General features: G+C 42.3%; 2 protein-coding genes across 7 annotated transcripts in view; both read left to right on the forward strand.

Moving 5' to 3' along the window:
* The window catches only part of Ankrd17 (ankyrin repeat domain 17), a 133,896-nt gene extending 121,722 nt beyond the window's left edge, over positions 1-12,174 (forward strand). For all 5 annotated transcript variants that reach the window (XM_055595971.1, XM_055595982.1, XM_055595999.1 and 2 more), the window contains 5 exons: positions 2,713-2,925; positions 5,883-6,131; positions 7,909-8,087; positions 9,230-9,394; positions 10,797-12,174. In XM_055595971.1, coding sequence (XP_055451946.1) covers positions 2,713-2,925; positions 5,883-6,131; positions 7,909-8,087; positions 9,230-9,394; positions 10,797-10,856 — 866 coding nt within the window. In that variant the 3' untranslated portion in view covers positions 10,857-12,174. The remainder of the gene's footprint in view (positions 1-2,712; positions 2,926-5,882; positions 6,132-7,908; positions 8,088-9,229; positions 9,395-10,796) is intronic.
* Positions 12,175-16,967: 4,793 nt separating this feature from the next.
* Positions 16,968-23,703, forward strand: part of LOC129668461 (cytochrome c oxidase assembly protein COX18, mitochondrial) — a 12,061-nt gene continuing 5,325 nt past the window's right edge. Inside the window, exons 1-4 of one of the 2 annotated variants that reach the window (XM_055596486.1) lie at positions 16,968-17,342; positions 19,495-19,595; positions 22,626-22,789; positions 23,109-23,233. In XM_055596486.1, the coding sequence (XP_055452461.1) occupies positions 16,989-17,342; positions 19,495-19,595; positions 22,626-22,789; positions 23,109-23,233 (744 nt within the window). In that variant the 5' untranslated portion in view covers positions 16,968-16,988. The remainder of the gene's footprint in view (positions 17,343-19,494; positions 19,596-22,625; positions 22,790-23,108; positions 23,234-23,703) is intronic. The other variant, XM_055596492.1, reaches the window with a different exon arrangement.

Raw genomic sequence — 23,703 nt, forward strand, 5'->3', positions numbered from 1 at the left:
CCTTCCTGGGATCAAAGGTGTATGACATTGAATTATCTCTTTTGTTTCTATTTAGCTTAATGAAAATTGACTAGGTGTGATGGTGAACACCTTTGACCCCAGCCTTGGAAGGCAGAGGCGCCCTTGGCTGTCCTGGACTCACCTTGTAGACCAGGCTGGCCTTGAACTCACAGACATCTGCCTAACTCTGCCTCTCGAGTGCTGCGATTAATTACTTATTTAATTCTAATTTTTTTTTTGTAGAGTTATAAAAGAATTGCAGCTTGTGTAAATATCTTAGGTAATTGTGGCATATATTCTCAAAAGAAGAAATTAGAATTTTGGCAGTTGGCTACAGGTTTTATGGTATTCAGATAACTACTTTGCCTGTTTTAAGATCCAGTATAGGATGAAAAATTGCATTTAGAACTGTTGTGCTTTTGAAACAGCATGGTAGTCTGTACTTTTGTATTTCCAGCACATTTGGTTTAGGGTGGTCTTTGGCTATATGTTGAGTTCATTTTCTTTTCCCCGGGGATATATGAGACCCATTTTTGTTGTTTTGTTTTTTGACACAGGGTTTTTCTTTGTAGCCCTGGCTCTCCTGAACTCAATTATCCTCCTGCCTCTGCCCCTCAAGTGCTGGGATTAAAGGTGTGCACCATCACCACCTGGAGGAATCCTGTCCTTTTTTTTTTTTTTTTTTAAAGAGTAAGTGTTGTGGGGTAGCCTGACCATTTCAAGTTGTGAGAGATGAACACACTATGTGTTGTAATACATAAATTACATGCCATGCAGCAGGCCTGATACAAAGAGGTTTATTCGAGGGGAAGGAGAAGGAAGGAAGATGGACAGTTGGAGACAGAGCCGTGGGGCCAGTGACAGACAGAGGGAGGCAGGCAGAAAGTGCAAGAGAAAGAGAGGGGATGGGATGGCAGGCTTGTTATATCTCAAGCACCTGTAGCAGGTGATGCCACAGAACACAGGTGGTAACATAAGAAGGTATCATACCCCTAAAAGCCCCTGAGGGCAGGCCAATTGAATTGCCTACACAGCAACGTAACACTACGATCTGTGGCCCACAGGATCTGATCCTATTTTTATTTTAAAGAATATTTTTATTTTGGAGTTGGATTTTGTTTTCTAAGTGCTGGGATTAAAGATGTTTGCCACCACCACCTGGCAGAATTCTTGATCTAAATTTCTCAACCTTCCTCAAGTTCTTGGGAATACAGGTGTTACTGTAGTTACATATGGGCAGGGGGTGTCTTTTTTTATAGTGTGGTAGGGTGAATAAGTGGGACAGAGACCATGGGACCTGCAAAATGCTCATGAACATAAAATTTAAAAGGAAAAAATAATTTGGATTTAAATAAAATTTAGCTCATTGTGGTGTTGCACATGGTTAAGGGTATTGTGAATTTGAGGTCTGGTGAGGCTACACCTTTTTAATTTTTATTTATTTATTGTGAGACAGACTCTTACTAGGTAGCTCTTAGCACCTTAAAACTCACTATATAGTTGTCCCTACCTCTGCCTTCCTAGTGCCGAGATCAAAGGCAGGTACCACCATGTGATGCTATATCTTTTTTAAAAATTATTTTGGTTGCATTCTGTTTTATTATATGTGTAGGCTTCACCAATGTTTGCCTGGTACCCAGGGAAGTCAGAAGAAGTCTTGGATTCCCTAGAGTTGTAGTTAGTAGGTAATTGTAACTCACCATGTGTGTGCTGGGATCCAGTCCCAGGTCCTCTGCAAGAATAACAAGTGCTCTTAACTGCTGAGCCATCTCCAGCCTCCCAGCCTACACTTTTTTAAAAGCAGATTTTTTTAAATTTTATTTTAAGAACAAAGTGCAGAGTAACTACTACTTCTGTATTCATTTGTTCATATCTTTTAATGAGGGAGTGGCATTTTTTTTTTTTTTTTTAAGATGGTTTTTCTGTAGCTGTTGCTGTCCTGGACTCATTTTGTAGACCACATTAGCCTTGAACTCAGAGATCTGACTCCCTTTGCTTTCCTAGTGCTGGGGCTAAAGGCATGTAGCACCACCGCTGGCTGAGGGAGTGGTTTTGAGAAAGGTCTTTCCTTATAGCCTAGCCTGCCCTCAAACTTACCATGTGGCCATTCTCAACCTTATGAGCAGTGGGATTACAGTGCATATGACCACGTGAGAGTCTACATGTGTGCACATGCCTGTGTTTGAGAGAGTATCTGTTACAGCCAATCTGGCCTTCAATTTATTGGCCTTGAACTTATTTTAAATTTTATAGAGTTATTGAATGTATTAATTTATTGGATGATGGTATTCTGACCCTCTTGACTCTTATCCTCAAATACTTATCCTCAAAGACTTTCCTTCTAGCTGGCCATGGTGGCACACACCTTTAATACCAGCACTAGGAAGGCAGAGGCAGATGGATCTCTGAGTTCAAGGCTACAGCCTAGTTTACACAGAGAAACCCTATTTTGACAAACCTAAATAAATAAATAGATAGATAGATAGATAGATAGATAGATAGATAGATAGATAGATAGATAGATAGGTAGGTAGGTAGGTAGGTAGGTAGGTAGGTAGGTAGATAGGTAGATAAATAAATAAATAAATGTGTTTTTTTGTTGTTTTTTTTTTTTTTTTTAATGTAAAGTGCTTTCATATAAATTTGTGTGCTCTTCCCAGTGCTGTCTTCTGGGATAGTTTCTGTAGGTAATGGTGGTCTTGTCTATTACAGGTATTGTCAACATGGACTCACCGTATGGTTCTGTAACACCTTCTTCTACACATTTGGGAAATTTTGCCTCAAGTCTTTCAGGAGGTCAGATGTACGGGCCTGGAGCACCTCTTGGAGGAGCCCCTCTTGGAGGAGCCCCTGCTGCTGCTAACTTTAACAGACAGCATTTTTCCCCACTTAGTTTGTTGACTCCATGTTCATCAGCATCAAATGGTAAGCGCTCTATATTCCAAAAGAAAACATTTTTTCAAAAGCAAAGTCGTTAGAGCTCTGCAAGTGTAGTCTGTTTAGTGTTTTTGCTTGAGACAGTCTCTCCTATACACACATTCAGTATGTGGTAAAGGATGACCTTGAATCTGACCCTTCTGCTTACAGTTCCCACAGTCCCGAATTACAGGCATATGCTACTCCAAGTTTGGGATTTTTAACTTCGCCATAATTTTATTCTGTGAAGAATATCATTTCTGACTCTTGACAGTCTATCTATAAAATCTGTAAAGTCTATAAATCTGGAAGTCTTACCTGTAAAATCTATAAAATTTGTAGGTTTTGAACTATTGGGACTGGAGAATTATGGTTTAGTAGTCAAGAGCAGTTGCTGCTCCTAGAGGACCCACCTTTGATTCCCAGCACTCATTTCAGGGCCTCTCCAACCCTCTCTGACTCTCATGCGCACCAGGCATACATGTGGTACACATACATACATGAAGGCAAAACATTTCTACACACCAAAATCTTTTAAGAAGTGAGAAGTGCTGGGCATCTTGGCGCACACCTATAATCCCAGTGTTCCCAGAGGCTGAGGCAGGCAAATCTCTGTGAGTTAGAGGCCAGACTCTGCCATCAATCTGTAATCACAGTTCCCATTTCACGTAACTTAAAAACAAATCCTTTTGTCCTTAGTGTTTATTTTATGTGTGTGGTGTTTGGCTTACATGTATGCATGTACACCAGGCAGAGAGTATCAGGTCATTTGGGGTCACAGGTAGTTTTGAGTTACACGTGTATGTTTAGAGTTGGACCCAGGCCCTCATGAAGAGCAGCCAGTGTTCTAACCACTGAGCCATCTCTCCAGCCCTTTTACTTAATTCTATGTTAGCTTCTTGAGTCACTGGATTTACAGGCACTACCACACTGCTTACCTTGTTTAAATTATGTACTTTATTTCAGCTTTTTGTATCAAAATGTAATTTTTTTGTTGCTTTTAACTCATTTATTTGTTTGTTTTTCAAGACAGGGTTTCTCTGTATAGCTCTGGCTGTCCTGGAACTCACTCTGTAGAAACCAGGCTGGCCTCAAACTCAGATCTGCCTGCCTCTGCCTCCCAAGTCCTATGCCACCACTGGCTGGCTTTTTTGTATGTTTGTTTTCTTTTTGTTATTGTTTTTGAGATAAGGCTTTTCTGTTTACCCCTGGCCGTACTGGAACTGAGTCCATGGAGCAGGTTAATCTGTTCTGGGATTGGAGGCACCTGCCGCCCGCTGCTTTCACCAACAGGAGCACCAGCACTACCACCCTGCTTTTAGTTTCTAATGGAAATGCTCAAATTAACAATGTTAAGGATCACGGATTGTGTTAAGTGTAGTTATGTGTACTTTTGATCCTAGGCGTTCAAGGCTGAGTCACAGGGAGAGTCGGTTGAAGACCATCAAAAAACCAAACCAAACCCATTGCATTTGGTTGTAAGGCAACTCTCCAGTGCACAACCACCCCCATTATCTTAATAAGATTAGATGGCCATTGTCAAGACTATGTGCTATGAATACCAACAGGATACAACAAAACAAAGATGATGAGGAACTGCCTCCAGTTAGTATTTTTCAAGCGGGAACTTGTGGCCATATCATAATACAAAATGTACTTATTATAACTTCAAAATTTCCCATAGTATTTCAGTCTCAAGACCTTAGAAGGCTCTGCCCTCCCAGCCTTGCTGACTGCTGCAAGTTTCTTTTTGAGCAGGTTACACTCCCTGTCTAGGCACCTGATTTTATGGTTTTCCTTAACCATGAAGGAAGAGTCCAAACCTTTACTCCTATATCCTTAGTTAGGTTAAATCCAGACCTACGTGCCTATGCTGCCAAGTTCCACTGCTTGCCCACTGTAGAACCTGGACCCCTCCTAGAGTTAACATTTTCATCTTTTTGCCTGCCCATGCTGCATAGCTTTACTTCCATTTTTTTCCAGTTTTGGAAGCTTAGCTGGGTAGAGTCTTGCCCTGAGGACACTACTCCCTTCAATCCTTTCTCCTTAAAATCTCTTCTAATCTTTTCAGCAGAAGCCTTGGTCTTACATTAAATGCCCTGGTTGTCTTTTCTTTCTTCAAGCTGTACATTTTGCATTTCTTTTGGCCCAGTGTGCTCTTTTTCATTCTAGAGCTGCATAAAGAATTCCTAATAACCGGACAAAGTCAGTATTGGGCTTGAAATCTTGAAATCTTCTGCCAGTGAAATTGGTTGCAAACTTTTCAATTAGTCTCAAGGGCAAAGAGATGAAGAACTAACAAAGCCCTGGCTTCTCTGAAACACTATGTAGACCAAGCTGGATTGGAACTCACAGAAATATTCTCTTCAGAGTGCTGGGATTAAAAGCATGTGGTTGGGCCTTTAAAACCTCAGAGCACATCCCTAATGACACACTTTATCCAACAAGATGGTACTTCTAACCTTTTCCAAATACTGTACCAATTGGAGACTAATAATTCAAATATTTGAGGCTGTGGAGAGTCATTCAAAGTACCTGAGACTGGGTTTCTTTGTGTAGCCTTGGCTGGACTTGCCTAGTAGACCAGGCTGCCCTCAGAGAGATCCACCTGCCTCTACCTCCCCTAGTGCTGGGAATATAGGCATGTGCCACCACACCCAGCTTAAGCGTTATTCTTAAAGCAGAAGAGAAAATTATTTCAAAGGAAAAAAAAGAGGCTGGGAGTGAGGGAGAAGAGGAATAAAAAGTAATGGGAGTGAGGGGAGTAAAATAAAGTATAATGATGTATGTATGTGAAAACTAATTTCTTTGCATAGAAATCAAAATGTAATTAAAAGTATTATACTTGTATCTCAGCTTTCCTCAGAAAATGTATATTTTAGCTGTCCTCAGAATTTAATATCTGATTTTACAAAATGAAATATTCTACAGAGTACCTATATTCTATTTCAAAACATCTTTTCCAGAGTCTCCTGCACAGTCGGTGTCCTCTGGAGTTCGTGCACCGTCTCCTGCCCCATCATCAGTACCTTTAGGGTCTGAAAAGCCCAGCAATGTGTCTCAGGACAGGAAAGTTCCAGTCCCTATTGGGACTGAACGTTCTGCACGTATCAGGCAAACTGGAACTTCAGCTCCATCTGTTATTGGGAGTAATTTGTCTACATCAGTAGGACATAGTGGCATCTGGTCCTTTGAAGGGATTGGTGGCAATCAAGGTATGATATGCTGTCATATTACTGGAAATTTATTCATTTAGCTATACTATTTTAATCGATTTCACATTCATTACTGTTTAATTTTTTTTTAGATAATTTTATTTTCTTTTATGTGCATAGTTTTTCATTCATGTCTTTTTGTAGCACATGTAATACCTGGTGCCTGAAACTAGGGATAGAGCCAGTTGTGAGTTGCCATTTTAGTGCTGGAAGTTGAACCTAGGTCCTCTGGAAGAGCAGGTGTTGTGCTTTACTGCTGAGGCATCTCTCTAGCCCTCATTATTTCTTTAAAGAATCTCTGTGTCTGTCTCTTCAGTTAGCCTAGTCAGTTTATTTTAGTTCTGGTTTCACATAGTCTTTCCCACTCCACTTACTCATCTCTGAAGATAATGTAATGCGCAGAGAGATTTTGTGGTTTTTTTTTTTTTTTTTTTAGAAAGTTTTCCTGTATACTAGGCTGGCAGCGAACTTCACTATGTAGCTGAGGATGAGGATGTACCTCATCCTTTTGCCTTCACCTCCCAGCACTTTGATTATAGGTGTTTGCCATCTTGTCTTTTGCAAGCCTACTGCCCTCTTCCCCCATGGGCATTTTTTTCTTACTATTATTTATTACAATTTATTCATTTTGTATCCCAGCTGTAGCTCCCTCCCTCATCTCCTCCCCGTCCCACCCTCCCTCTCTCTTTACCCTCTATGACCCTCCCCTAGTCCACTGATACGGGAGGTCCTCCTCCCCTACTGTCTTATCCTAGCCTATCCAGTCTCATCAGGACTGTCTGCATCTTCTTTCTCTGTGACCTAGTTAAGCTACCTTGCCAGGGAGAGATGATCAAAAAGCTGGCCATGTCAGAGACAGCCCCTGCTCCCCTTACTAGGGAACCCACATGGAGACTAAGCTGCCCATGGGTTATATCTGAGCAGGGAATCTAGGATCTAGGTCCTCTCCTTCGGCTCAGGGGGTCCTACAGAGACTGATGAATCAGCCAAGGGCCTTCTAGTATTTTCGCTGTGCCATATTAAAATATTATTTCCTTTGAGATCTTTTGGGTTTCTTTTAGCCCCCCTCTCCCCCCAGTGTTTTGCTGCTGTCAGCGTTGTTGCTATTTAAGTGAATAAATTTTTATTTAAGGGATTTCTCACGTGAATCCTTCACTTTCCATCAATGCTACTATTCATGGTCAAGCTTTCTCAAGATTGCCCTTTCTCAAATAACTGATGTATTCCAGTTGCACTGTCAGAATACTTACCACAGTTTTTTTGTTTTATCTTTGCATGAATTAGTGATATTCATGACAACTTTAAAGTTCTCTGTCTGAACTATTTGTCATCTAATTTCCTCAAACATAATTTAGGAACATTATTAGGATACATTTACTACTTATCCTTCTCCCCCCATACTTCAGTTAGGAAGTATGAGATTATGTGATATTCATTTCTAAGGTAACAAGGTCAGGAATACTGTGAATATCTATGATATGTCAGTGTCTAAAATCAAAAGACATCCATAGTTTCTTAATTGTCTTATAGTCCTTCCCACAGACTTAAGGTCAGAAAAGCAAATCCACACATTACCAACGATACGTGATTTTATGTTATGTTTTATGACACATTTTATGTTCACAAAGCATTGTGGAAATACTGCTATATAAACAGACAAAAGTAGATTAGTTTGAAAGAATACAGTTTGGTAGAAGTTAAAATAAAAATTGTCGAATATTTGCTATAATTTTTTTGAATGTTATCAACTTTTCTTTCTGACTTTGTTTTCTCTCAGACAAAGTGGACTGGTGTAACCCTGGGATGGGAAATCCCATGATTCACAGGCCAATGTCTGACCCAGGAGTGTTTTCACAGCATCAAGCAATGGAGCGAGATAGTACAGGAATTGTAACTCCTTCTGGTACATTCCATCAGCATGTTCCTGCAGGATACATGGACTTTCCTAAAGTTGGGGTAATTTAAATAAGCATTTTCATTATTACAGAATGTTTTTTTCTTATTTCTGGTCATCTTTTATTTCCAAGTGCATAAGCATCTCTGAAGCCCTACTTGGGCATGACCGGTCAGTTTGACTGAGACAGAAATGTTTAATTTTCCTAGTCATTTAGGGAGTCTTGTTTTAGGAGTCTTTTGTTTGTTGGTTTTGATTGGGGTGTGTTGTTTATTGTTTCTTTGTTGTTTTAGATTTTTACTTCTACTTATGTGAATGTGTGGGTGTGTATGCACATGTGAATGCAGATGTCCACTAAGGCCAAGGAGGGCATTGTTGGATCCCTTGGTGTTGAAATTAGAAGAACTCATGAGCTACCACAAATAGGAGCTAAGAATTGAACTCGGGTATTCTGTAAGAGCAGCAACACTTTCAACTGCTGAGCCACCTCTCCAGCTCATTTAGAAATCTTTTTATAGCTAGGGATGACCTTCAGCCTCTTGATTCCACCTCTAACATGCTGGTGTTGTGATTATAGACATGAGCTACTGTGTCTGCCTTCAGTGGAATGCTTTTTGAAAAATATTTTCAATATGGTATTCTTTATACCCTGTGCTTGTTTTTTGTTTGTTTGTTTGTTTGTTTTTGTTTTTGTTTTTGTTTGTAAGACAGGGTCTCAATGTGTAGCTCTGGCTAGTCTGGAACTCTATGTGAAGACCACACTGGCTTCGAAGTCATACAGATTTATCTGCTTCTGCCTCCTAGGTACTGGGATGAAAGGCTTGGCCCACCATGTCCAGCTATACTCTGCTACATGAGCTCATATCGGAGAATAATTTCTAGGCTCTGTGAATAACTTACACATTTATAAAGTCAATTGAGACTTTAAAGTCAATTTTAGGGTATTTGACTCTTAAGTTTGTTTGCTTTTGTTTCCTTTTGCTTTTGTGACAGAGTATATATGTATCCCTGGTTGGACTTTAAACCCGGTTTACTCTTTAAACCGGGCTGCCTTCATCTCACAATTGCCTCTTTTTATTTTCTGTGACAAGTTCTCTCCAAGTAGTCCTTGCAAGGTTGTTTATAAGAGGTGGGAGGGGAAAAAAAAATGGCTAATGATGTCTTGGATATTAATCTCTCTGTTTCCTCACCCCATTTCTTTAAGGGTATGCCTTTTTCTGTGTATGGGAATGCAATGATACCTCCAGTAGCACCTATCCCTGATGGTGCTGGAGGACCCATATTTAATGGACCTCATGCTGCAGACCCTTCTTGGAATTCACTGATAAAGATGGTTTCAAGCTCCACAGAAAACAATGGTCCTCAAACGGTAAGGCTGATTATTCAGCAAGCAGTCACATGTTTACTAAATACAAACAAACAGAATGTAGGTAAATCATGGTTGCAATGGAACACAATGAATACAGCCAGGAGAGGAAATTTACTATAGATGAATTGCATCAGAAACCTTTGAAAATGGTATTGACTTTTTAAAATTAATTATAGAAAGGTATTTTGTAGATTTTTCTGCAACAGAGGATACATATAGAACTTACAATTTTATATAGCCTGACGTGGTAGTGCACACTTACAGCCGGAGCACTCAGCAGGTGGATCTTTGTGAGTTCGGGGTTAGCCTGGTTTACATAGAGAATTCCAGGCCATCTAGGGCTTCATGGTAAGACCCTGTTTCAAAAACAAACAAAAAATATTATGTTGCAAAGTGATCTTCATATAAAATAATTTTATACTAACATAACAGTTTGCTACTGTGTAAATAGCTATTCAGTCTGTTTTAATAGTATCATGCCAAAACTATATATAACAGAAAACTTAGAGAAATGATTATTCACTTAGTATGAGAGGACTGCATCTTCTTGTGCCTGGTCTAGTAGATAGCCCAGCGTGACGTAATGTACAATGGCTTCAGCATCCCAGGACCTGGGATCATGGGTATAAGCGACCATACTTGACTCACCCTTAAGTTATTTTGGTGTATGTCTGGTATCTCTGAATAACTGTCCTTTCAAAGCAGTCTCTATGTCGTCAAATGGTTTTAAAATTGCTTGAACATCACCTCTTGTAAGAGTTTCAAAAAGAGAAAAGAGAAGCAAGGGAAAGAGGTTTGGGTGATGTTTAGTGACAGAGCATATACTTAGCATCCTCAAGGCCCTAGACTCAGTCCCTGGTCAGGGACATGGCATTACTGTTTCCTCTGTTATTTCCTGGTATGCAATCTGTTAAGTGACTTTTTTTTTTTTTAAACTTTGTCTGTATGGTTGTTTTGCCTGCATGTATGTCTTATCTCACGTGCATGCTTTGTGCTTTTGGAGCCCAGAAGAGAATCTTGGAACTAGAATTAGAGATAGTTAAAAGCTTCCATGTAGGCCCTGGGAATCAAAGCCAAGTCCTCTGCAGAAGCATCCTGTGCTCTTAGCCATTGAGCCATCTCTCCAGTCCCCAGTCTTTTCTCCCCCTCTCAGTTCTTTGACACAAGGTCGCAAGTAGCCTAGGCTGTCCTTGGTACTCACTGTAAGATGAGGATGACCTTGAATTCCCTTTTCCTTGAATGTGGAGATTAAGTGTGTCTGTAATCCTGGCTGTGCTTTGAAGATATAATGAAATTAAGTTGTTGTAGTCCATAGGTACTTTGGTGTTTTTAAGAGTATTTACTTGAACTTTAAGTATCTGTTTAACTTCTATTTGGTGAAACGCATGCTCTGTGTTCGTAGGTGTGGACCGGACCCTGGGCACCTCACATGAACAGTGTGCACATGAACCAGCTTGGCTGATGAGGATAAGCCTGTTAGCCTGCAGATTCCTTTCATTCAGAGGAAATCACAAGTGGCCGAGAAACATTTTTATGCTCCCAAATCATTCTACTGATGTGCTTGACTGAAGTGTGTAGGCTTTTTGCAGAAGAACTTACTAACTGACCTATTTTCTGTGAACATTTGTGACTGCCCATTCTCCATCATCATCCGTTTTTACCTTAGTTAGCATTTTTTCTTACCATTTTTTTCTTCTTTCTTTCCCATTTCTCCTTTGGACATAACTTTTCTGTTGAAGCTGTTCTTTGGCTGGTTGGTTTTAGTACTGTAAACTGCTTCTGAGCAAACACGGAAATTTAGCAGAATTATGTAAACTTGATCCTGAAGTTTTAGAATGGCAAATAAATGTACAATTGTTTACATAACAGAAAAGGCTAAGCAGAAAGTAAATTTCAGTATGTCAGTATAGAGGCTCTACTTTATGTAGAATTAAATTAACGTGAGATATGTACCTTCATATTCAGAAATCTGGATGTTTCCTTCATACATTAAACCATTAATAAGCATCATAACTTTTCTACTTGTATAATTTAAGCATAAAGTAAAATGATGGGCATTATCAGTGGATGTTTCCCTGTGTTAGCTTCTAAAACACCCATCTTGCTCCCTTTTGGGTTTGTTTGTAGCAAGGCATATAGAAGAAATTTCTGATTTTTCCATGTCTTTATTAAATTTGTCACATTTTTCGAACTAATCCACACTATCTCTTCAGTTTGGACTCTATCTCTGCCACTATTACTAGTAAGATTCTCTTGCTCAAATAGTGAAAAACATCCTGCAAAGCTTTTTACTGTCGTGGCTGCTACACAGACGTGGAGCATCTTCATTGGCACCAGTGGTTTCTTCTAACCAGAAAACTTGAGACTTTTGAGTAACTTAAAAGCCACCACAGTTCTCAGTCAGCATATACTGTTTATTTTTAAAGATTTCAGCATATTTTATATTGGATAATATTGATTCTTAACATTGGCTTCCTGGTCAGCAAGAGTCAACATACAGTTTTCCCTTTTCAAGCATCTGTCTTAGGTTGAAAGGCTCCTTGCTCTCTGCACTTGTTGGTAGCAATGAAAAGGATGAACAGCTAACTTGGGCCAAGTCAAAAAGGAGTGTTTGGGATTGTTTTTAAGACGATTTATGGTCAATACATGAATACACGGATTATAAATTAAAGTCTCCATTTAACCTGTTTATATGTGATTCAGGGCCACACTAAACTACTCAGTGGGAATTATATATTCCATCCACTTGAAACAATAAACAATAATGTATACAAGAAGAATATGTGTCCTGCCCTGTCTCCTATGGAAAAGTAACTCACATGGTTGAAATACTGACAGTTTGGTTTTTAATTAGGCATGGATGTCACAAACATGAATTAAAGCTTAGATACACTGCCTAGAGTTGATAATAACAGTCATTGGTTGTCAAACTATATGAGATGGTTTCCTGCCTCTAGTGACCTGAGGAAGGAGTATAGGACGTTTTCTCAAACCTACCCAGCTGTTTGGATCATAAGTATATACATTAGGTTTTCCAACTAAGATTGATACACCCGAATTAGGAGGAAAATAGCCTACAAATAGAGCCATGACTTAAAAACTCTAGCGCTTTACACAAAGAAACCAACAGCAACAAAAGTGTGTGATGTGAACATTTTGTATTGAGTTTTGTCATGGTTCTGTCTTTTCCTCTCCCACAATTCTTTCCTGAGATAACTCGTTATTTTCTGCATAAAATGATCCCATTGGAGAATAGACACTTCTCAGCCTGTGCTGCCGAATGTGAGTGGTTGTGTTCCCCACAGGCAGCAGGGGTGGAAAACTTGACCTTTTCTTGATTTTAACAAGAGAAAGGAAATAGATTGGAGCTCTTTATCTCTACACTTAGAGGTCAGGTTTATTTATAAAGGACAGCACTAGGTGGTTCTAAGAGTCCTGGAAGTGTGTACTAGGAACATTTCTCAAATACATTTTTATACTTCAGATGTAACGTAGAGAATTTTTATTTAAACAATAAAAAGAATAGTTTTTGAGACCATGCAGGTTTTTTTCTTTTTGAAGTATGTGATTATCTCTACAAACTACATAGTGAGCCTTTTTAAGTGACTGAGCAGCTGGCTGTGGCGGTGCACGCGTTGACTACCGGCACCCTGGAGCAGAGGCAGGTGGATCTCCTGAGTTCAAGGTCAGTCTGGCCTACAGAGTGAGTGAGTGAGTTCCTTGATAGCCTGGACTACACAGAACCTTTGCTGATGCCTTTGATCCCAGCACCAGTGCTGGGAGATAGAGGCAGGTGGATCTCTATTTTGAGGCCAGCCTGGACTAGTTCCAGGCCAGAGAGGGTTACAAAGCAAGACCCTGTCTCCACCTCTGCTCCTCTTCCCCAAAAGAAAAATATGCCTAAATCGACTCGAAGGGGTTATTTTTAGTAAGTTCTCATAATAATTCACCTCCAGGCATGGTGGTGCATGCCTTTGATTCCAGCATTCAAGGAGACAGACGGATCTCTGTGTGAGTGCAAGGCCAGCCTGGTCTACAGAGTGAGTTCCAGTACAGCTAGAGCTACACAGAGAAACTTTGTCTCAAAAAAAAAAAAAAAAAAAAACACCACCACCAAAAAAAAAAAAATCATATATATATATATTCTCCCCCCCCAAAACATTTTAGAAATCTTACTTGGAAAATAAGCACTCTAAATGACAACTATAATGGCATTTTGCGTAGTGTCTTAGGTTGAGTGATTAGTAAAATGTTTGTCTAGAATGTGTTGAGCTGGTTAACTGAATAAACTGGAGGTGTTGGGGACAGGCCTGTGATGCTCGCAATCCCAGCACTTAAGCTTTGTAGCTAAGGTTGGCCTTGAACACTGGATCTTGCCTCTGCCTACTGAGCACTGGATTTCTACTGAACTGGTACTACTTTCTTTCACACCATCATAAGTTATAAAAAGGATTAGAACCATCGACTTGTCAGTTTTCTTATGGAGTCCTTGAGCTTGCTTTGTAGCCCTAGGGTGATCTCCCACTTGTAGCAGTCTCCAGCCCTTGCTTCTTGTGTGCTGGCATGGATTTGTGCCATTTTAAACCTGCCTCCATCCCCCTTCTTTCTAAGACAAAATCTTGCCATTCACAGACTAGGCTGGAACTCAGTAGGTACCCTCAAAACATACCTCGTGGTTTCTTAGGGGGGAAAAATTAATTTGGGGGTAGGGGTTGTTGAGATTGATTTATTGTGTAGGTTTCTGAGGCCTAAAGAGGGTCTTCCTAGAGTTCCCAGGTTGTTGTGAGTTGTCTGATGTGGGTACTGGACAATAAACTTGACCTCGAGGCCATCTCTCCAGTCCCCCTGGATGTACCTCTTCAAGGAACTCAGAAGTTGAGAAAAATGAAATTAGTTGTCTGAGACATAGTAAAATTGAATAAGTTGATTACAAATACTGAATTTTTTTATATAAGTATTTTAATGTGTTTCACAAGAGTTAATTTGCCTTTCTGGGATTGATGTGATTAAATTTGCTTGTTCAAATACATGTCATTTTATACTATAATGTGCATTTACAACATTATAACATTTCACGATGACAGATGTCATACACATTAGTGATAACATACTATTGCATTGAAATTCAAGATTTGCAGACACTTCTCTAGCATTTGCCAGATTCTGACTGGATTAAGAATTGGGTCAGGGTTTTTGTTCTCTTGCAGAGGACATTGACTTGATTTTCTAAGTCTAGTTCCAGGGAATCTGATGCCCTCTTCTGACCTTGAGGGCACAGATGTGCAGGTGGTGCGGCACACGTAGAATGCACATGAAATGCTAAAGTCTTTAAATAATTGCAAACATGCTTTGTCTCGGGAGTTTTCAGGGGGTTATTGCAAGCTGTGGCCACTCATATTTTTAACTCTTTTGAGAGGCATCTCTGATGAAACTTGTCCTTGAATTCTGATCCTCCTGCTTTTGTCTCTGGTACTTACTAGTGCATGAGGATTGCTCAGAGTACAAAGTCAGCCTGGGTTATATGTTAAGTTCTCGATAGCCTGTGCTACACTGAAACACATCTGGGGGTTGTGTGTGTGTGTGTGTGTTGGGGGGGGGGTGGCTTAAAGTCGTGTCTAACAACCTTAGTCCAATCCATCAATGCAAAGAACAGCTCCTTCAAGCTGTCCCTGTGATCCCACGTGAGTTTGCCCCTTTCACTTTGCACATGGTTCATGTCAGTTTAAAAAGCTTTAAAAGCAAAGTTAGGGTCTGCCAGATGACTCAGTGCAGAAAGGTATTGCAGCACACATGTGACCTGGGTAAAAGTGGATGGAGAGGACTGACTCCACGAGCTAGACAAATCATGCACATTAATAATAAGAACGTAAAAAGTATGCTTATGCATTTACCATAAAGTATAGTTTACATTATATCAGGTTTTTTTGTTTTTGAGACGGTTTTCTCTGTGTAGCCATGGCTGTCCTGGAACTCACTTTGTAGAGCAGGCTGCATAGCATCAAACTTCGAGATTGCCCACCAGTGCCCCAGTGCTGGGGTTATAGCCATGTGCCATCACTGCTTGGCGGTTTTTAATTGATTTATATCTATAATTTTGGCATGTGAATGTGGGTGCTCACAGATGTCAGAAGAGGGTGTCAGGTAACGAGCTAGAGTTAAAAGTTTTAAAGATTCTAATAACTGCTTGAAAGTTTTGGTTTAGGGTTGCGAAAAGTAAATCTAACATGCTAATTTACACATAGAGTAAGGGTTGTTTAGGCTTAATATAAATAGCTGTGGATTTGCTTATTTTCCCCGTGTTGAGGATTGGTTGAGGATTAATGCTTGACCCTCATGGTAAGTTGGGTCTTGAGTGAGTTGTGTCATTTTTACATAACTTCTCTGACATAAGGCCTCTTTGGAAGGGTCAACTGGATGTTACCTGTTTTGTTTGGTTGGTTTTTCGAGACAGGGTTTCTCTGTGTAATGGAGTTCTGACTGTCCTGGACTGGCTTTGTAGACCAGGCCACTCTCGAACTCACAGAGATCCTCCTGCCTCTGCTTCCCGAGTGTTGGGATTAAAGGCGTTTGCCACCACTGTGAGGCCATTAAATTTTCTTACATAGATCATGGTTGGTTTTGAAGGCAGGGGACCCAAGTTCCAGGAAATAAGTTATCTGATTCCTTTGGTAGGTGTGCAGTAAAGTAGGGGATAATTTCTACAGTTTGGCTTTACCAAACACTGGACAGGTTTCTAAACACTCAAAATTAGCTTTGGCCTTCTCTAAGAGTGAGTGGGTGCATCCGTAAGAAAACTGTCATCCCAGTTAGTCGCTGTAGCGGGAACACAAAACAAAAACAGGCAGTCCGTGTAGACCCCGTGCATTCCATTCCGGAAGACAGTGTTGAGGCAAAGTTGTGCTGCTAATCGTAATTCACTTTTTAAAATGAAAAGGAGTAAAGAACTCTATTTCCCGCTTTTTATTATGACCACGATGGTGACCGTTTTCAGAGACTCATCAGGTGATCAGTCCTCGCTGGCCTGGGGCTCATCGCAGACCAGGCAGGCCTCTAGCACACAGGAGCTATCCCTGCCTCTTCCTCCTGAGTGCTGGCGGGGGCTTACGGCTTGTGCCACCACGCCGGGCATTGTGCATTCTCATGTTTAAAAGTAATACCGAATGGTAACCTGCACAGGTAAAACAATCTTACACCCTTTATATAACGTGGACAGACTAACGCTGCGCGAACCGAAAACACCCATTACTCCCAAAGTAGGTGTTTCTTCAGCAGTGCTTAGAGTCAGACGCTCAGCGCGTCCACGCGGAAGCAGCCGGGTCACAGGAAGTGCACAAGTGACAATTCGGTGGAAACTGAAACTCAACAGCAAGGCAGTTCGCTCGCCCCGCCTAACCCTGCAGTTCCGGTTCCGAGCGCTCCACGCTCCGCCCCACCAAGGGAAGCAGTCCCGAGCGTTCCGCAAGCTGCCCGGTCCGTGCCGCGTGGGAAAGGCGGCGCTCACGTCATCACTGCGCGACGCTAGGCTGCACCGCATTGGCTGCGAAGGCCTGGCCTGGCCGCGGGTCTGCGCATGCGCCCGAGCCTCTGCGCGCCCATGCTAACCCGCTGCTGGCCTGGGGTCGCGATGCTGTGCCGCTCGGGTGCCTGGTGTCTCCGGTCCCTTCCCGCCCTGCGGCCCCGGGCACTGGGATCGCCCCCGGGCTGGAGCAGCGCGCGGCTCCCGGCTCTGCCGCTATGGGCGGCCGCATCAGTGTCGGCGGCCTCTCCCGGCGGCTGGTATGAGGCCCTGGCCTCGTCGGCGCCGGTGCGCGCGGCGGAGGAAGTGCTGCTGGGCGCTCACGAGGCCACGGGCCTCCCCTGGTGGGGCAGCATCGTGCTCAGCACCGTTGCCCTGCGCGGTGCTGTCACGCTGCCGCTGGCCGCCTATCAGCACTACATCCTGGCTAAGGTGAGGGGCGTCGCTCCCCGTGCTGCCTGCCTGCTAGGGTTAACCGTCGGGTCTGAGTCTTTGCTAAAATAGTTTAATTAGCATTACATGTGTTAAAATCATTTGGTGACAAGTACCTTCCAGCTCATCGGACCTACCGGGTCTTTATTAGTAATACAAGCGCCTCCTAAGCTTTTGGTGGAGACCAGTCTACAGAAGAAATGGCCGAGAAGAACCTTAGCATTAGGGACATAAACGTTTTTATCAGCATGTGTCTGCTGCATTATTTGTCCCTAACTATTCTTACAGCTCCTTATTATTAGAAGGGCTATCACTAAGCTGACAGTTTGACGACTCGGATTCTCACTGTGGTCCTACCACCTATGACTATCTGATGAGTTGCGACTTTGACGTGGCCTTTTGGGGCCTCCTTGTCTGTGGAATCGGTATAGCATTACCTTTCGATGGCTACTTAGTGTGGTGAGGTTAAATCAACACGAGTTAAAGTACTAACAGAGGAAAGGGAAGCGGCAACATCGTGGGAGTCGGAAATAAGTCAGTGCGAGGTGTTAACGAGTGGGGTGCTGTTTTCTCTATACTGGGAAATCTAAGGATGGAACAGTAAATTGCATGCAGCTTTTATTTAGTCCTCAAAATTCTGTGAAGTAGCTGTTTCTTTCCTACATCCTGGGAATCAGGATTTCGGAGGTTATGTAGAGCCAGAAATAGAAAATGTCACCAAGCACCCTTTGACCAAGAAGTTGCAGTTTATGTAAAACAGTTTGGTTGCGCAGATACAGGTAGGTGTATAAGCTGGAATTTAAATATGTGATAACTATGAGTTTGATTGCCCTGACCAAATACAGGGTGGGAGAGGAAAGGGGTTGCATGGTTTACAGGTTATATAGTCCTGCATGGAAGCACAACAGGGCAGCACCTGAAGCAGAAACCATGGAGGAACACTGTTTCCTGGCTTGTTCAACTAACATTTTGTTGTTTTCGAGACAGGGTCTCTCTGTGTGGCCCTGGCTATCCTGAACTCTCAGACCAGGCAGACCTCAAACTCAGAGATGAGCCTGCCTCTGCCTCCTGGGACTAAAGGCATGCACTACCATGCCCAGCTTCAGCTAACTCTTTATATAGCTCAGACTCACATGCCTAGGGCTGGTGGCCCACAGTGGCCTGGGGTCTTCTATCAGTTAGCTCCATAATGCTAAAAAAATGCTCCATGCTCCATAGCTTAATTTGATGGATGGTGTTTATTCCTTTCTTTCTTCCTCCCTCCCTCCTTCCTTTTTTCCTTTCTTCCCTTTCTTCCCTACCTACCTTACTTACTTACCTTACTTACTGGGTTTCTCTTACTGAGTTTCTCTGTCCTGGTCCTCTGGTCCTGGTCTTGCTTTGCAGGCTGGCCTAAAAACTCACAAAGATCCACTGGTCCTTTTCTTGTTTTGTAGACCAGGCTGGCCTCAAACTGACAGAGATCCACCTGCCTCTGTCTCCCCTGAGTGCAGGGCTTGTAGATGTGCATAACCCTGCCCAGCTGGATGAAATATCTTTTATTTTTTATTTCATTTAATTTATTCACTTTACATCCGATTTTAGCCCCCTCTTTTGTCTCCTCCCAGTCCCACCCTCCCTCTTCTGCCCTTATCCCCTTCCCCTGGTCCTCAGAAATGGGGGGGACCTCCTCCCCTTCCATCCGACACCATCTTATCAAGTCTCATTAGGACTGCCTACATCCTCTTCCTCTCTGGCCTGACAAGGCCACCCCCAACCCCCGGGGGAAGCTATCAAAGAGTGGGCAACAGAGTCCATGTCAGAAACAGCCCCTGCTCCCCCTACCAAGGAATCCACGAGAAGACTGAGCTGCCTATTGGTTTCCTCTGAGCAGGGGTTCTGGGTCTTCTTCATGCATGGTCCTTGGTTGGTGCAGCAGATTCTGCAGGCCCCCTGGGCCCAGATATGTTGTCTATTGGTTTTCTTATGGAACTCTTGTCCCCTCCAGGTCCTTCAACCCCCACTCTTTCCTATGGCTCCCTGCTGGATGAAATTTCTTACTTGACGTCCTATCTTTTGGAGGTGCCAAGTTGACACCTGGTGCCAACTATAGCAGTGTTTAGCAATAAAGGTCCTATATGTGCTCATAAAAATAACTTTTTTCTTTAGTTAGGTGGAAAACTTGCAACCAGAAATAAAAGACATCGCCAAGCGCCTTAATCAAGAAGTTGCAGTTTGTGCACATCAGTTTGGTTGGTCCAAGAGAGTTGCCAGGTATGCAGTTTTGTGTCTGTAACCGTTAAAAGAAAATAATATATATTATATGTGCATATATTATATATATATATATATATATATGTACATATATATAATAAATACAGGTTTAGGTATCCTCTTGATCGCCTCATGCATATTAATAAATCACTACATAGCATGGTTGTGTATGTATTGGAATGGAAGCATATAACAAAAAAAAAAAAAAAACAGACTTCATCTTAACTCCCGAGAACTTGCGTGGGCCTCCCATCTCAGCCTCCCCGAACTGGGAATACAGGTGCAAACTCTTCTATATATCTAATGTGATAGGGTTTCATGTGTACCAGGGTGCCCTTTAGGTAACTAGAGCTAGGAATGACTTTGAACTCCTAATCCTCCTCCCCCCACTTCCCAAGTGCTTGGATTACAAATGTGTGCTACCACCTGGCCTCTGTTCTGGAGGACCCACTGAGAAGAGAGCCATGATCAGATAAAGATGGCAGTAAATTAAATGCTGTGTTATGATCTGATGTAAGTCATATGACAGTCGAGGGACTAGTTATATGTTTGCTTTGTAGCCTTGTCCCATGTTGTCCGACTGTATCAGCTCTGATATCCTCCCCTCCTCCCATTCTTGGTGGGGGTTTTGTGGTGGTGGGGGGTAAGTGTCGGGGGGAATGTTTTGACAGTTCAGGCTGGCCTTGGGCTAGCAGTCTTCCTGCCTTCCAGGTGTTGTCGGTACAATGAAGTGTCACCATGCCTGGCAAGCTATATTTAATGTGAACATTATCATCTGATTTGTTGTTAATAAGAAAACTTGACAGTGTGCTGAGTTGGCTCAGCAGTTAAGAGCACTTGTTCTTATTGTTTTAATCTGAGACAGGCTTTCTCTGTGTAGTCTGGGCTGTCCTGGAACTCGCTTTGTAGATGAGACTAGGCTTGAACTCAGAGATGTGCCTGCCTTTGCCTTTTGAGTGGTGGGATTAAAGGCATGCCTGGCCTAAAGGACAAAGACCCAGGTTCAATTCCCAATACTCATATGATGGCTAACAGCTCTTGGTAGCTCCAGTCCCAGAGTATCTAACATCTTCTTCTGACCTTTGAGGCCATCAGGCATGCATGTGCTGCAATTAAATACATGCAAGCAAACCACTCAGACATATAAAACAGTGAAATAAATCTTAACAGCAAAGAATACTTGATAGGTAGGGAAACATTGTAGCTACACTAGTGAGGCAAGCCATTAATCCCAGCACTGTAGAGGCAGAGGCAGGTGTATCTCTTGAGTTCCAGACCATCCAGGCTATAGGCAGAGACCCTGTCTCAGAGTCAGGGGAGGAGAAAGTGTATTATTGCATGAAACAAAGCTTTATTTGTTAAATATAGATACACTTACCATCTGAAGTTTTGATGCTTTATGAAGAGGAATCTGAGAGCTACAGCCATGGGCGGGAAGAGCAGGGGAATGGCTGTTGATAGGGGTTGTAAACAGCTTGGTGAGGTGAGATTCCTGGTGCCTTGCCTCTGCTCCACCAGTGCCGTGGTTGTCTAGAACTATCCTGTGCTGACGGGTGATTCCCAGGAATTTCCACAGATAGGCTCATGTTGGGGCTCCATTTCCTTGGATGACTTAGAATTTTCAAGACCTGGAATTTGTAGGTTTATATAGAGAAATAAAGTACAGAAAAATTAGAAGAATAAAAGGACCTAGAATATCTGTGTGTACTGTCCTAGTTCAGCACACTACAGATTGATTAAATTCAGCACATCAGTTAAAGGCCTACCAGGTACTAAATGTTTGTGATATAAGAGATTTAAAGATAAGTAAGGAACTGAGCAAGGTTAATGGTACACATGTAGGAGGCTTGTGACTTGGAGGCTAGCCTGGGCTAGTACTACTCTCTCTGCCTCATAAAACCAATAATCAACCATCCCTCGAGACCATGGTCTAGAAAGTAAGACTTACAGTCAGAAGGGACAGTCAAGAATGGTGTTGCTGGCCCATAATTCTGGTACATTGGAGGACCAGAGGCTCAAAGTATCCTTGGGTTACATTGAGTTCAAGGTCACCTGGAACTGTGAGGACATGTCTCAAAAAAAACCAAAAACAAACAAACAAACAGATGAACAAACAAAAAGCAGAAGTAACTGAGCTAGATATGATGGTTTGTACTTTTAAACCCTGCACTTGGGCAGCAGAGGCAAGCAGAGCTCTGAATTTTAGGCCAGCTTGGTATATAATGCATACTAGGCCAGTCAGGGCTACACAGTGAGACTCTACCTTTAAAGAAAAGAAAGAAAGGTGAACAGATTAGTGTAAACTTTGTTGAAAAGTTGATTGAATAAATGGAAGCGATTTGATAGTCAAAGACTAAGCGTGCAGGAACCCATAGAACAGGAGAGATACTTTAAGAGGACGCGTGATGTTTGTCTGGAACACAGAGTTAAGTAAAACATGCTTTTGTAGTTAAAATTGTGTTCTACTTTGTTGGTCTTGAAATCCCACTTTCTATTTTGTTTAATTTTGAGACAGGAATTCATGAGGTAGCTCAGGTTTGCCTTTCTAAACTGTTTGTGTAGCCGGAGCCTGACCTCAAGCTTTGAATACCCCTCACCTTCATCTCCTAGGGACTGGGAGTGTGGGTGTGTGCCACCACAGCTGGGAAGATTTCACCCCTAAAGTATTCCTGGCAGTGGTTGGGAGATGGCTCAGTGGCTCACGTCTTCTTCCGGAGGACCCTAGTTTGATTCCCAGTACCCACATTGATGGCCCCTGCGCATGTACTTGTGAGCCTGCGCACAACTAGAGAATATGAAGTAAAATCTTCCGTAAAAATCTTATTAGCTAGAGATCATTAGAGAATGACGCTGTAGTCTCACAGTAAAAGGCTGTGTGCCGTCTGTTCAGTGGCCTGGCCCTTAGTGCTCAGGGTAGATGAAACCCCTGCTCAACCCTTCAGCATTCACTACAAACGGCTGTGTTTGTGCTGCAGGGTGAAGTTCCTGCTCCTGACGCGATGTCCTTTCCTCTTTCCACCTTCACTGTAGGCTCACTTATCTAAGGAACATGCAGAGACTTGTTTCAGAGCTGTATGTCCGTGACAACTGCCATCCTTTCAAAGCCACGGTGTTGGTCTGGGTCCAGCTTCCAATGTGGATCTTCATATCTGTTGCCCTCCGCAACCTTAGCACAGGGGCCACACATTCAGAAGGTAACTATTACGGAAATCCTCATCCCAAATTCTTTAATATTGCATCATTAAAAAAGCAATTCTAATTTTCATAACTGCCATTTACTGTCTTCCTTACATTACAGAATTCAGAGTCTGAAGTGTAAGACAATCTGTTGAGAACAAAAACTTAAGAGAATGAAACAAAGCAGAAAATAGCCACTATAAATAGCTTGAATAAAACCAGTGCAAACGTTCAGAGTGAGGCACTCTGGGATTGTTGGGCCGCTCCTGCTTCTGTGTTTCTGATGCCTTCAGCTGTTCTTAGGAATCGTGTTGTTTTGTGTATCAACTGTTTCAGCAGGTGTTTCTGTTCAGGAGCAGTTAGCTGCTGGCGGGACACTGTGGTTTCCTGATCTCACGGCAGTGGATTACACCTGGATTCTGCCTGTCTCGCTTGGTGTGGTCAACTTACTGATAGTGGAGGTCAGTGGTTTCCATTGGGGGTTGCTGAGCATTAACTCACTGGGATTGCCCTGCTATTCTGATATCACATATGTGTGTGTTTTGTTGGTGGACAGAGCTGTGAATTCTGATGCTATATCAGCTCTTGACATGAGCCAGTGTCCTTATGCCTCTAGGTACCAGAATCTTTGTTATGGAAGTAAGAGCACTCAGGAAGCAGAGGCGGGACAAACTCAAAACAATTCTAGACTATATTACAAGATCGTCTCAAAGAACCAAGCAAACAAAACAAACAGTAATTAAAGGCAGCTGTGCTTTAATGCCAGCACTCTGGAAGCAGAGGCAGGCAAATCCCAAAAGCTCAAGGCCACCCTAGTCACCCAGCGAGTTCCAGGACAGCCAGAGATACATGGAGAGAGCCAGTCTCAAAAATAGATAGATAGAAGATAGATAGATAGATAGATAGATAGATAGATAGATAGATAGATAGA

The sequence above is a fragment of the Psammomys obesus genome, unplaced genomic scaffold, assembly GCF_907164565.1.
Source record: "Psammomys obesus unplaced genomic scaffold, mPsaObe1.curated_primary_1811, whole genome shotgun sequence".
Lineage (NCBI taxonomy): Eukaryota > Metazoa > Chordata > Mammalia > Rodentia > Muridae > Psammomys > Psammomys obesus.